A 15530-nucleotide genomic window follows, 5' to 3' on the forward strand; every position below is an offset into this window, starting at 1 on the left:
GAAGGGAAAAAGGTACAGACAACATTACATCATACGAAGCAGACACAAGTGTCAGTATGACTGTCCATTATTGAGCCTTTCAATGTAGAGATGGAGACAAAACTGTACAGTTTGAGTGTTTGTTGCAGCTTATTCCAGTCGCTAGCTGCAGCAAACTGAAAAGTGGAGACGTTTTACAGAATGTGACTGGCAAACGGGTGTTGTATGTTTCGCTTTTAAAATAAAATCTGGGGAGGGGCTGAGTATAAGACTGTATCAGCTGCATATAAATGGATGAGAGAGCTTCCTACTACCGGCTTAATCCTGCTCTAAATCTGAATGTGTGTTTCTGTGTGTGGTGTCAAACAGGATGTGGGGCCTCTAACCTGCTCTGCTCTCTCAAAAAATTCTCAGTCATTAGCCAGCCTTTAAAACAACCTTTTGTGTGGTATTGTACAGTGTAGTACAGGGGTGTGGTCAGGGTTTCCTATTTTACCACTCACAAAAAACTTGAGCTTTTTGCATCACAACCCAGTGCAGCAATATTCTCCAGCTTATTATTACCCACATTTTCTATGGCCTTGGCATGTCATAGGTTGACCGTTTCAAATTTGAACATTTGGAAAATGTGTAAAATGCGGGCCCCACCACAAATGTTCAACCCTCGGCCCTCCCTCTTCTCTACTGAAGCTAAAGCTATTTTCCTATGAGACAAAGATGAGCTTTGTCAGTGTTATCCTAGTGTTTGGACTTCACTTCAACACAGCCAGGACATTTGGAAGTGAGAAATGTTGTCCACCAAAAGGTATCTGCCGCTTTTGATTTAAAAAATAGTGGTATAGTCAAGGACATGAATAAAAGAAGAAAACATCTTACTGAAGTGGCTCAACACAGACTCAGTTCTCTAAAGTGATATAACCATACAATGGGGTGGTTGTGTCCTCTACAATCTCTCCTACACATGATCTAAGCCTAAGGTAGCTGGAATTAAATGACAAGCTACAGTGTCCTGAGGGGAGGGAACCAAAGCACAGGATACAAAGAAAGCAATGAGACATGCCATAATCAATTTCAAAAATAATTTGTGACAAAATGCTGAATATTAAAGTTAGTTAATATCTTACATGATCATGTGAAATAAAATAACATCTGTCTCCTGTCTCCTCTCCCACCGTCTGTACCTCAGCCTGGAAAAATAGTCAAAGTAGGGAGGGAGACTTCATCTCTGTGTGTGTGTGTGTGTGTGTGTGTGAGTGAGTGAGTGAGTGAGTGAGTGAGAGAGAGAGAGCCACACATAACCAGCACAGGGGCAGGCTGCTTCCGTGTCTTGATCCGTGTATGTGAAGGCAGCTGAACTGCTCTTGGCCCTGCTGCTCATTCTCAGTGCCTCTCTGAACCAGAGGTCTGGCTGTCGCATTGCCCTCCAGTCGCAGTGCTTTGTGTGTAGTCTGTCCAGCTCAACTCTGTCTGTAGTCAGTGCCTCTATAGTGGGAGGTACTGTTTACAGGGCAGGGTCAGCTTCTGGGAAGGAGTCATCAAAACACTTTGTGCGTGAGGCTGCTCAAGACCAGTGCGTTTTCTGTGAGTACACTTCTTCTCTGCCTAGCCCTAGCCTAAGTGTTACTGTTTTGAGCAATGTTTTAGAGATCTTACAGGGGCATGGGAAACTCAGAGCATTGGAGGCTTTGAACAGGAAACTTTGAAGTCATTTGAGGCTTGAGAAAAGTTGTAGGAAACCGTTGAACTTGAAAATGTATGTTTGTTATGACCATATCCGTAAATCTGTTATAGAACAAATATCCACAGATCTTTTAACATTCCAACAGTAAAAAAATGTATCTGAAGTCACTGCTATAGTACTAATGTTGTTTGTCATAGTTCTCCAGCAGTACCTCTCCTTTGGACTCTAGGTTATTTAAAAGACTACATTATTTAAAGACTAAGGCAGCGGCTACTCTTCCTGGGGTCCAAAGAGAAAATGGAACACAACAAATAAAATACATAATATACATACCACTACATAATACAATTCAAATGCATAATACAAAATGTATAAAAATGTCTCTTCACAGTCCTTGTGATGCTGTAAGGTGTTCTTTTATCTGTTTTTTTTTATCTGGTTTTATTGCTAGCTTGAGCTACCTGGGGTAGCAGCGAGTTCCATGTAGTAATGGATCTATTTAATACTGTGTGTTTCCCAGCCCCTGTTGGACCTGGGGACTGTGAAGAGACCTCTGGTTGCATGTCTTGTGTTGTACGGATGAGTGTCTGCACTGTGTGCCAACTGTTTGAACAGACAGTTCAGTACCTTTAACATATCAACACTTGCACAAAGACCAATAGTGATGCGATCTGTCTCTCCTCAACTTTGAGCCAGGAGAGATTGACATGCATACCACTAACATTCGCCCTCCGTGTACATCTACACTACTGCTCAAAAGTTTGGGGTCACTTAGAAATGTCCTTGTTGTTGAAAGAAAAGCACATTTTTTGTCCATTAAAATAACATCAAATTGATCAGAAATACAGTGTAGACATTGTTAATGTTGTAAATGACTATTGTAGCTGGAAACAACTGATTTTATAAATGGAACATCTACATAGGTGTACAGAGGCCCATTTTCAGCAACCATCACTCCTGTGTTCCAATGGCACGTTGTGTTAGCTAATCCAAGTTGATCATTTTAAAAGGCTAATTGATCATTAGAAAACCCTTTTGCAATTATGTTAGCACAGGTGAAAGCGGTTGTTCTGATTAAAGAAGCAATAAAACTGGCCTTCTTTAGACTAGTTGAGTATCTGGAGCATCAGCATTTGTGGGTTCGATTACAGACTCAAAATGGCCAGAAACAAAGCACTTTCTCCTGAAACTCATCAGTCTATTATTGTTCTGAGAAATGAAGGCTATTTGTGTCAGTGCTGAGCATGTTGAGTGCCGCGTAGCGGAGCACATATCAGAGGATGTGATGAAGCAGTGCAATATTCAACCTAACATCCTTTCTGCAACCAACTGCCAAATTGAGACCAGCAAGGACTCAGGAGCCCCCTGCTCATGTTCTTACTGTGGCGGTGGATGATGCTAAGGGAATGAATCAGGTTCCTTCACACCAATGTTAGCTACAGTATGTTCAGCTAGCGTTAGGCTAATTGTGCACATCTGCTCCCTCAGACAAAGACAGAGACACTGAGCCTGGACTGGGTAGAGAGACAGTACTGGAAGCCCGCCCACATAACCTGTTTTACTATACCTTCTCTTTGAGATCAGCACACAGTTTATGGAGGGAGGTCTCCCACTGTTTGACATTATAGACTCTAAAACGTTTGAAGTTAAGCTTTTTGTAGACTTATTTCATAGGGTAACTTGCTTTTGAATGTGAGATCAGAAGTGTTGGTTTGATCGTTGTAACTCACTGAATGTGTGTTGTTAAAAGGATAGCCTAGCTATGTTATCCATACAGTTTGTTGTCTCCCCTTCAGGAGAAGGCAACTAGGTTCAGCCGTGGGACAATTTTTGGCGGAGCTGTTGGTTGGGGGGATAATAACTTGGACACTGCAATTTGAGCACAACTAAGCCCAAAAAAATATTGTAATTCTAAAATAACGATAATTCCATACCTTGATTACATGGAGACATGATCGCATGTCTCTTTAGTGAACAGATTTCCTAAATTAAACACATTTTCTGGTGAATTCATGGTGGGTTGTTCCACCCCAAAAGCACAAGAAAGGGGATTTCGACACCCACCATCTCAGATTGTTCTGAAATCGTTTATGTTGTTAGAAACAGATAAGATTAGCATTCCTGCATATTGTTTTGTTTAAGTACAATTTGATCTCTGAGAAATTAATCAAATTTATTGCACCCAAATTGGTCATTTTATGTACAGGATTCATATAATATTCAATAAATATAGAACCTAAGATCTAAATTGGACCAAACTTTTTTCGAACAATGACTTAGACATGAGGAATCCAAAGAAATGGTCAAAAGCCACCCACGGACCTCCCCCCACACACCACACCAATCCCACCCCAACAACAAGTATATAGAGTATATAGTATCAGTTGTCTATGTTTGACAAGTAGTATGGAGCTGCGGATTGGAGTATTGTTTCTTTATTCTATGTAATGTATTCCCAGTGAACTTGGTGATGTTTTTCCCCTGTTCAGTGAAATTAGTAATTGAAGTTGTTAGGTTTATGTCCCGTCCTACATCCTGATATTACCAAATGCTGACCACTAGATGGTGCTGTTCCAGCTATTGGGTGAACTATCCTTTTATCATAAAAAAATATATCACAGAATAGCAGGAACAGAACCAGTTAGTGGTCAGAACCTGGTAATATCAGGATGTAGGATAGGAGATAAACCTAACAACTTCAATGAATAAAACATCACCAAATTCCCTGAGAATACATTAGCCTACATTATGATGAAGAAACAATACTCCGAACCGCAGTTCCATACTAGTTGTCAGATATAGAGAACTGATACAGTTTACTTGCCTGTTGCTCATCCCTGAATTAGAGGATGTCTCAGAAGTGTTTCACTCACATCTTAATCCCAAACTGATAAGAAATGTTCGTTGGCACAAGCATTCCTTATCTAAACTCAGCAGCCTTTTGGAGTGTTGTTAGCCCAACAGATGTAGGATCTTAATTTGATCACACATGAACGTGTATTGTATTCAAGGTTAAAAAGCCTTCTAAAGTTTGTAATTTCCACTTTAAAATGTCAGACTTGATTTTCCCAAACAAAAAATGTATCAACTCCTACAAAAAATGTCTGTTAATTATAATCCACATAATATTTTACATTTCCTGTTGCTACAGGATTAGTTTCATGCTATATCAAACTTGCTCAAATTATGATCCTACGTATGTCTAAGTATTGCAACAGAAAACCCCATCAGATCTCTGTATTTGTAATGTCTTTACATCGCCTAGATGTCATAGCCAATGTAATTAGGGAAGAACAACCCAATAGTTAGGGCAGTGGCTTTGGTAACTATAAATCATATTGTACTTTTTAATTTGTGGGTATGCTGCTGACCAAATGCCATATTTAGCCTAGCTTTCCCATAAACCCATTTAGCTACATTACTCATATTTCCTGAGAAATATTGTATGTTTTCTGAAAATGTTTGAAGCAAAATGAGGGAAAACCACTGTCATCAGGAAGACTATTACGTTTTGTAAAATGCCTCTTGCTCTCTCTCGCTATCGCTCTTTATCTCTCCCTCTCGATCTCTTTATATAACATTGGGTTTGTTGAAATTAGGTCATTTTGATGTCGGACACACTCCCAGTGTAGTAGGCCTAATTGTCCTTCTGTCTCTGCTGAGGAACAATAAAGGTTGTCTTTACATAGCTGTGTCCCGGCAGTAGGAAAACTAAAACTAAACGCTACTATGAAGGTGGAAACAAATTAGGCCCATGTGTCTGTCAGGGTACTACAGAGACAAGGTCAGTGTTTTCATAGGGAGTTTTACACATAGTGGAGTACTTTTAAAACATCTTAGCTGATAAGTCTTTCTCTGTAAAGATAGGCTAACTCGTTGTGACTATTCAATAGACATTACCTCAGTGTTTGCTTCCTCAATTTCTGCCATTTCTCAATTTCACCTTTTCACATTTAAAAGCAGCTCTTTGCTATTCCTCAATTTGGTCTCACTTCCTCATCTTGGAGTTCCGAACATGTTCTAGAAACATTGAACATGTTTTACTAACCTGGATATGATTTATACATGTGACAATGGTTAGGCCTATCTAGCTGAGGTACATTACCAGACTTGTCTGTGAAAAGGCCAGTGAGGATGGATGATATTGGGCCCTACAGCAACATCATATGACGGGCCACACACCACACACACACAGACACACACACACGCACAGTGCACAGATAATCAGATAAGGCTGTAAGGACCTGCAGGCGTTCTCTAATTACAATTCAATGTTATAAAAAGGTAGCAGTGGGAACTTTTCTAAGGAGACAACCACCTTCTATCAATCAACAGACCTGGGTTCAAAGGATTCAAATAGTATTTGAGGTCTATGAAAAACTTTAGGTGCACATGATTTAACTTTCCCTGCGTAATGGAACTAAGGGAAAAGTACCAAAAGTGCAAACCCCCGCCCACCTGGAACTCGAGACCAGCTCAAACTATTTGAAAGATTTAAAATACCATTTGAACTCAGATCTGGGTAGATGGTTTTGCTGTGAAGCCAGCTTGTTTAATTCCTGCTCAGGCTGCCTGTCATTATACACCCCTGGAGGTTGTGAGAAAGACTGGGCTAAAATAGGATGTGGGCTGCTTGTACAATGTCACGTTAAATGTGCTAAATGCCTTGCAGCGTTAGAGGTAGACTAATTGTTAATGTTTGAAGAACACATCCATCCAGCAATTTATTTATATTATCCAGCTATTTTGTTCATTGTAGGGTTTAAGTACCTTGGAGAACCACTCAATTTGAATCTAAATGGGACTTCTTGCAATGTAAATGTTAACTTGAGGTCTATACTGTGTGCTGCAGTAAGTAAACGCTGAGGGAAATGCTGCAAGAATTATAATAATTTAGATCAGAGAGTGGGGGAAGGGGATGTCTGCACTCAGCCGACCCCTTTTATTGATGGAGGACACCAGTGTTGGGTATCTCTGTTCACAGGCACTCTCACTCTAACATTGTGTGAGTGTGTTATGCGTGCGTGTTAGTCAGTAATGATTGGGATACACTTCCCTGAGACCTCACCTCCCCACCTTGGTTCAAATCAATGAGTCAGTTCCACAGCGAACAGTGGTACAGGTCATTACAGTAAAGAGTGGGGCGCCCCCTATTGGATGGGCACGGGTGGGGGGTGCTCCCTACCCAGCCGTGGACCCCTTGCTACCCCTAATGGCATTACAAACCATTTTTAAAATGTGCTCCTGGTAATCTGTTCCAATCACCATGTGCATGGCTGTGCATTTGCAGTATGTTTCAATGTGCATTTACCATCACGAATTTATCATGCACAAAAATACTGCAGAAATGCAAAATTGACTGGCCTGATGAACTCGGGATGGTCGGGCAGTGATAGTGGTTCCTCTCCATCGCTCGTTGGTGTTGATTTCAGAATGTCATTTTGGTATCTCACTGTTTAAACATATTGACATTCTGACACCAAACTGATGCAAACTGACACCACATCCACTTTTTCGAACTCGTTTAGAAGCAAACTATCGCATATTTCAGAGCAGGCCCAAAATTCACAGTGCCTTCTGTTCAAACCATAATAAAACCATAAAACACGTAGTTACGTTCTAGCTGCAGGTCCAGTTCTGACATTATATGTAGGCCTAGCTGAGGCGACCCCGAATCCCAAGTTTCGTCTCGATAGGTCATTCGGTGCCCGAGCTTAATTGGTGCTGAAAATCCACTTTTTTCCATGCCTTGCTACGGAGTCCTTGAATGAGCTATCGGACAGAAACATTGGGGTCCGTCTTTATGGGCCGAGCCGGTTTCAATGGACCTAGTCTTGCGACTCTGGGACTAAATGTCGTCATTTTCGTAATGGTCAAAATGAATTGAAGTCATTGCAAATGTACAAGGCTGTTTGTCCGTCAAGGAACCTTCTAGAGCCACATAACTCACCACGCACTATCGACCTGAGCTGTAGAACATGTTTCTAAAGTTTCAGACCTCTAGGTCTTTAATAGTTTGAACAAAGGTAACTATTGCAGGCTCTGTCTGTCTCTACGCACCACACTCTGTCCCTCCGTCCAAGCTGTGTGTGTGTGTGTGAGTTTTTCTTGGAAATTTTATGGGAGACATGACTGATTTACAGTTCATGAGGGTTGCCAAATCGCACATATGAAGTTTTGGAAAGATCTGACCCTTCGAAACAGCCCCTATGACACCAATTATGGCACTTCCGGTTGGCACAGGAAGCTAAAAGTAAACACATATCCTCGTTGGGGTATGCTTTTCCAGAATCCTGAGTTTAGTCTTTACGTTAAGAACTGAATGATTTACACGGGGTTGAATGCACTATTTCTATCAAACATCAGGTTGAGTGTGGAAAAACACTTTTAGGGTGATTTTACCCACTTCCGGTTGCTTCAGGAAGCTCAGAATCAACACAGGAAGACCTCATATTGGCCTGATGGATTGTCATCGAACACAGGTTCATTAGGCATTATTAACCCACATAGGCTCTAGGTTGAATTTAGGGGAGCAGGCAATGTATTCCTATAAGGAGAGATGTCATTGTAATCTGTGAGATCAAAAAACCCTGATTTACTGTTAAGGGTTAATGCCACACGGTCAAGGTTGGGCTTGCACAGATCGGGAGGACCTCAGGAACGTACCTGAGGTCGAATTGTGCTTCTCACCCTAACGGTTCTCTCACTGTCATCCAAAAGCAAATTAAATTTAGGGCCAGGCTTAATTTTGGGCCTACTTTTTTCACGGTCGATGCACTCAGAGCGAGCTACGGTCAAGCGGGGCATCTCATTGAACTCGGCACAGCCTTGAGAATATGGTAATGCCATTGCAGGCTCTGTGTGTCTTTAAGCACCGCCCTTTGTCACTCCATCCGTGTGTGTGTGTGTGTGTGTGTGTGTGTGAGAGCTTTACTTTGACATCTGTTGGGAAAAATGACTGATTTACGGTTCATGAGGGTTGCTTAATCACACATATGAAGTTTTAACAATATCTGACCTTTCTAACCCGTCAAAACAGCACCTATGACACCATTTTAAGGCACTTCCGCTTGACACAGGAAGCTATAAGTAAACACATATCTTGATTGGGGTAGGCTCTTACAGAGTTTTAAGTCTATACGTTAAGAACTGACTGATTTACACAGCGTTGAATGCACTATTTCTCACAAACTGCAGGTTGGGTATGGCAAAACACTTTAGGGTGATTTTAATGACTTCCGGTTGCTTCAGGAAGCTTAGAATCAACACAGGTGGACCTCATAGTGGCCTGATGGATTGTCATGGAAGACAGGTTCATAAGACATTCATAACCTACATAGGCTTCAGGTTGAATTTAGGGGTGCAGGCAATGTATTCCGATGGGGAGAGAAGTCATTGAAAACTGTTTGATGTAAACACCTTCTTTTAACTGTTAAGGGTTAATGCCACATGGTCAAGGTTAGGCTTGCACAGATCGGGAGGACCTCAGGAATGTTCCTGAGGTCTCATTGTGCTTCTCACCCTAACTGTTCTCCCGCTGTCACCCAAAAGCACCTGCAATTTAGGGCCAGGCTTCATTATGAGCTCAGGCCGAGCAAGCTACGGTCTAGCGGGGCATCTCGTTGAACTCGGTGTAACAGTATAGGTTCGCGCCCAACCAGGGACGCTCTGCACACGTCAACAGTCACCCTCGAAGCATCGTTACCCATCGCTGTATGTGTGAGAGAGAGAGCTTTTCTTTGACATCTGTTGGGAGAAATTACTGATTTACAGTTCATGAGGGTTGCCTAATAACACATATGAAGTTTTGAAAAGATCAGACCTTTTTAACCCTTCGAAACAGCACCTATGACACCGTTTTAAGGCACTTCCGGTTTACACAGGAAGCTGAAAGTGAACACATATCCTACTTGGGGTAGGCACTTATAGAATATGGAGTTAAGTCTTTATGTTAAGAACTGACTTATTTGCAGAGGGTTGAATGAGTGTGTGTTATTTCAGAAAATCACAGAAATCTCGCATAGCTTGGAAACACAATTCAAATAGATTCGTCTGAACACGCTGAAACTGGATTTGTAACTTTTTACATTGTATGATTTCTCTTAAATTACGATAGATAAATGGCTGATTCTTTTTTTATTGACACCATAGGTTCATTTACTTTGACGTGAAGCGTCAACTTTTTGACCTTTAATCCCAGAAAAATGACCATAACTCAAAAACCGTTGAGGCCTAGAAGCCATCTTGTTCGGGGCCAACTGCACATTATGCCAAACCTATGCTCACCAAGTTTCGTCTTCGAAATCTTTTCCGTTTAGGAGATAAGGCCACGTTGTGATTGGTGATGTTTTGTGCATTTGCAATAGGATTCCATTCGCCCTCTTGTGGGATTTACCGGGAGAGCGGAATTGTTTTTTTGTTTTTTTTATAATTATGAAACGGAAACCGAATGTCCGAGAGAGTTTGTTTGATGACTTCCTGGAAGATCCGGCCCTGCTGCACGGCCCGACGCCGTCCGTGAATTTTAGAAACTTTGTCAGACGTCTAGTAAGGGAACGTACATTTGCAATGTGGACTTTCTCACTAACCATATGGTGAATGTCAAAATGTTCTCCTAAGGTATGTCCGGGATGGTATTGTGTAATTTACTTTTTTTTGTGCTTCAAAATTAGATGTTATATGATTGAATTCCAATTTGCGTATTCCCCTGGTTAAGTGAATCCAGACCACCTACCACCAACTAGTGTGCTGTGATCTGGGTGTGTTGTGTTACATTTGATTTCCCAGTCCCAGTGGTGTCGAAGGATATCTGATTGGAGGATATCTGACAGGAGGCTGTGTTTTCTCAGTTCTGTAACAGGAAGTGTCCTGACCAGCGGGGGGCTGATCGTCTCACTTCCTTGGCTGCCCTCTCACTCTGCTCAGACTACCTAATGTTGACTTGTGTCTTGTATGTCTTAGCACAGGCTGTTATGCCATCAGTTGCAGCACCATATCCTCTAACCACCCCTTCACTCTGGACTCTCTCTTGTCTCAGATACATAGGCCCTTTCTCTTTACAACTATACCAAATGTACCCAAGGTCTACTTGATTAGATGTAGCACTCTTTTCCTGTACATATTGTCCTGCACATTATTTTGATGTGGATCTGGAATACTATGTCTACTACTGAGGGCCATGTTTAATAGTTTTTATTGAAATAGGCTAAATAGAGTAAACCCGTACTGAAATGATTTAATTTAAACCAGCAGAGGTCATAATGACTGAAGCATTTTTGTCATACCCATGTATCCATAATAATATGTATACCCTGTTCTCTCTCTCTCTCTCTCTCTCGTAGGCTGCAGGTATAGCAGACAGAGCCATGCTGAAAGGGGGTTCCGCCAAGGTGGGGCTACCCAAGCCAGGGCTTCAAGAGAGGGCCAAGCAAGTCTCCCTCACCACTTCCACCACAGCTACAGGCATCAAGACATCCAGGTCCTCCAACACCCTGGCCACAGACCTGCGCCTCAGCAGGGTGAGTTATACCAGACAGGAGAGTAACTTCACACCACTGAACACACCCAACATCTCCTTAATGAATGGTGGGAGGTTGGAAGTGGGACAGGTAGGAGGGAGATGGGGCAAGTTACCACCCCTTTACTTTGTCTAAGAGCCACTCTGTTCATTTAGATACTTGATAATGTTCAATTGCATTAATCTACCTCTGCATCTCCTGCAGACACTCTGACCTCGGTTGGGTGTCACAAAGCATAGACTAACAACATATCACACTATAGTACAGTACGAGTGCTATTACAATTTCATACTAGTAGATTGAGTAGTTTACTAGTAGTTTTCCAATTGGTAAGGTAATCTGTGGTTTCCTAATCCGTGACTGTGTCAAGCCTGCTCCCGCTTCTCCTCTATGGCGCTCGAGGGCACCAGGCAGCCCATCCTTACGCACACCTATCATCTTCACTCATGCTGCCAAACATACCCTCGTAAAACTGACCATCCTACCGATCCTTGGCTTCGGCGATGTCATCTATAAAATAGCCTCCAACACTTTACTCAGCAAACTGGATGTAGTCTATCACAGTGCCATCCATTTTGTCACCAAAGCCCCATATACTACCCACCACTGCGACCTGTACGCTCTCGTTTGCTGGCCCTCGCTTCATACTCGTCGCCAAACCCACTGGCTACAGGTTGTCTACAAGTCTCTGCTAGGTAAAGCCCCGCCTTATCTCAGCTCGCTGGTCACCATAGCAGCACCCACTCGTAGCACACGCTCCAGCAGGTATATCTCACTGGTCACCCCCAAAGCCAATTCCTCCTTTGGTCGCCTTTTCTTCCAGTTCTCTGCTGCCACTGACTGGAACAAACTGCAAAAATCACTGAAGCTGGAGATTCCCATCTCCCTCACTAGCATTAAGAACCAGCTGTCAGAGCAGCTCACAGATCACTGCACCTGTTCATAGCCCATCTGTATACAGCCCATCTATCTACCTCATTCCCATACTGTATTTATTTATTTAGCTCCTTTTGCACCACAGTATCTCTACTTGCACATCCATCCATTCCAGTGTTTAATTGCCGTATTGTAATTACTTCGCCACCATGGCCTATTTATTGCCTTAACTCCCTTATTTGACCTTATTTGCACTCACTGTATATAGACTTTGTTTTATTTTTTTTCTACTGTATTATTGATTGTATGTTTTGTTCATTCCATGTGCAACTCTGTGTTGTCGTATGTGTCGAACTGCTATGCTTTATCTTGGCCAGGTCGCAGTTGCAAATGAGAACTTGTTCTCAACTAGCTTACCTGGTTAAATAAAGGTTAAATAAAAAATTGTTAATTGCATCAGCGCTTCATGGGACTCACCTGGAGTCTATTACTTTATTGATTGCCTCCTCTATATTTGTCACTTCCTCAGTTTCTTTCCCGTGTCTACATTAGTGTCGTTTTGTTCCCCCGTCCAGACGCTGTTCTTGTTTTGTTATATGTCCTTTTGTCCATTAAATCTTCACTCCCTGTACTTACTTCTCGTCTCCCAGTGTCTGTCCTCACAGACTGTATGTTGTATGTGTGTCTAATAGCTGAAGAGAGCCAGTAGTGATGACACCCTGGCCAAGCCTGCCCTGGGGGCAGTAGCCACAGGCTCCCGAATGAAGAAGACTGTCACTACAGGGGCCATCTCTGACCTGGCTGACGCAAGACCTCGCAGCCTCTCAGGTAGGGGACCATAGACCATAGGGCTGGCAGTTAGCCAAGTGGTTAGAGTGTTGGGCCAGTAACCGAAATGTTGCTGGATCAAATCCCTGAGCTGCCAAGGAAAAAACTGTCGTTCTGCCCCTGAACAAGGCAGTTAACCTGCTGTTCCCAGGCCGTCATTGTAAATAAGAATTTGTTCTTAACTGACTTTAAAAATAGATCAGACCACACACACACAAGACTCATCATAATTGTTTATGGTTAAATTCAAATGTATTATTTATGCAATGTATTCATACTGAAATAACAACTTCACTTATCGCATTTTATCTTATCTACTACTACTACTACTTCTACTACTACTACAACAATGTAATTCAACATGGGTATAGTGCATTCACATTACTTCATTAGAAAAGAGCCACTGATTTTAGAACTCACACCCAAGCCTTTCTCTTCTCTTCTTGTATGAGTCTATCTAGGGTCTCTTTCACTGTCACTCTGTAAAAGAGAAACCTGTGCCTCACCTCCTTGTACAAGTCGACCAGGCGGCTCTGCTTCTGCTCAGGGAGGTGCTGGCTGTGCTCAAGGATCATAGCCATGTGTCTGTGGCACACAATTGGCCCAGCGTCATCTGGGTTAGGGGAGGGTTGGACCGGCAGGGATGTCCTTGTCCCATAGCGCATTAGCGACTCCTGTGGCGGGCCCGGCGCAGGGCATGCTGACAAGGTCGCCAGGTGTACGGTGTTTCCGCTGACACATTGGTGCAGCTGGCTTGGTTGGATTATGTTTCGGAGGACGCACGACTCTCGACCTTCGGCTCTCCCGAGTTCGTACGGGAGTTGCAGCAATGAGACAAGACTGTAACTTCCAATTGGATACCACGAAATTAGGGAGAAAAATGGCTAAAAAATAAAATAATTAAAACTGGATCAATCATAGCAAAAGCAAAAAAGTATTTAGTCAGCCACCAATTGTGAAAGTTCTCCCACTTAAAAAGATGAGAGGCCTGTAATTTTCATCATAGGTACACTTCAACTATGACAGACAAAATTAGGAGAAAGAAATCCAGAAAATCACATTGTAGGATTTTTAATGAATTTATTTGCAAATTATTGTGGAAAATAAGTATTTGCTCACCTACAAACAAGCAAGATTTCTGGCTCTCACAGACCTGTAACTTCTTCTTTAAGAGGCTCCTCTGTCCTCCACTACCTGTATTAATGGCACTTGTTTGAACTTGTTATCAGTATAAAAAACACCTGTCCACAACCTCAAACAGTCACACTCCAAACCCCACTATGGCCAAGACCAAAGAGCTATCAAAGGACACCAGAAACAAAATTGTAGACCTGCACCAGGCTGGGAAGACTGAATCTGCAATAGGTAAGCAGCTTGGTTTGAAGAAATCAACTGTGGGAGCAATTATTAGGAAATGGAAGACATACAAGACCACTGATAATCTCCCTCGATCTGGGGCTCCACACAAGATCTCACCCCGTGGGGTCAAAATGATCACAAGAACGGTGAGCAAAAATCCCAGAACCACACGGGGGGACCTAGTGAATGACCTGCAGAGAGCTGGGACCAAAGTAACAAAGCCTACCATCAGTAACACACTACACCGCAGGGACTCAAATCCTTCAGTGCCAGACGTGCCCCCCTGCTTAAGCCAGTACATGTCCAGGCCCGTCTGAAGTTTGCTAGAGAGCATTTGGATGATCCAGAAGAAGATTTGGAGAATGTCAGATGAAACCTAAATATAACTTTTTGGTAAAAACTCTACTCATCGTGTTTGGAGGACAAAGAATGCTGAGTTGCATCCAAAGAACACCATACCTACTGTGAAGCATGGGGGTGGAAACATCATGCTTTGGGGCTGTTTTTCTGCAAAGGGACCAGGACGACTGATCCATGTAAAGGAAAGAATGAATGGGGCCAGATTTTGAGTGAAAACCTACTTCCATCAGCAAGGGCATTGAAGATGAAACGTGGCTGGGTCTTTCAGCATGACAATGATCCCAAACACACCGCCCGGGCAACGAAGTAGTGTCTTCGTAAGAAGCATTTCAAGGTCCTGGAGTGGCCTAGCCAGTTTCCAGATCTCAACACCATAGAAAATCTTTGGAGGGAGTTGAAAGTCCATGTTGCCCAGCAACAGCCCCAAAACATCACTGCTCTAGAGGAGATCTGCATGGAGGAATGGGCCAAAATACCAGCAACAGTGTGTGAAAACCTTGTGAAGACTTACAGAAAACGTTTGACCTCTGTCATTGCCAACAAAGGGTATATAACAAAGTATTGAGATAAGTATTTGGTCAATAACAAAAGTTTATTTTCCACCATAATTTGCAAATAGATTCATTAAAAATCCTACAATGTGATTTTCTGGAATTTTTTCTTCTCATGTTGTCTGTCATAGTTGAAGTGTACCTATGATGAAAATTACAGGCCTCTCATCTTTTTAAGTGGGAGAACTTGCACAATTGGTGGCTGACTAAATACTTTTTTGCCCCACTGTAAGCTAGTTAGCATAGCTAGCATACAGAAATTGGTGATGTTGGTAAATCGTTTTAAACTGTAATGCAGTTGACTGGTGACGATGACATGAACATGTGTTGGATTTGACTTCCATACAAGCATTATACTCCGATTTCTACCTCAACAGT

The 15530-nt window shown here is 42.4% G+C and overlaps 1 protein-coding gene across 1 annotated transcript in view; it reads left to right on the forward strand.

Annotated features, from left to right (window-relative positions):
- The first annotated feature begins 1324 nt into the window (after window positions 1-1324).
- LOC135550702 (cytospin-B-like) overlaps window positions 1325-15530 on the forward strand; it is a 151246-nt gene continuing 137040 nt past the window's right edge. The window contains exons 1-3 of the mRNA XM_064981743.1: window positions 1325-1560; window positions 11002-11178; window positions 12747-12882. Coding sequence (XP_064837815.1) covers window positions 11026-11178; window positions 12747-12882 — 289 coding nt within the window. The 5' untranslated portion in view covers window positions 1325-1560; window positions 11002-11025. The remainder of the gene's footprint in view (window positions 1561-11001; window positions 11179-12746; window positions 12883-15530) is intronic.

Source organism: Oncorhynchus masou, chromosome 12 (assembly GCF_036934945.1).
Source record: "Oncorhynchus masou masou isolate Uvic2021 chromosome 12, UVic_Omas_1.1, whole genome shotgun sequence".
Lineage (NCBI taxonomy): Eukaryota > Metazoa > Chordata > Actinopteri > Salmoniformes > Salmonidae > Oncorhynchus > Oncorhynchus masou.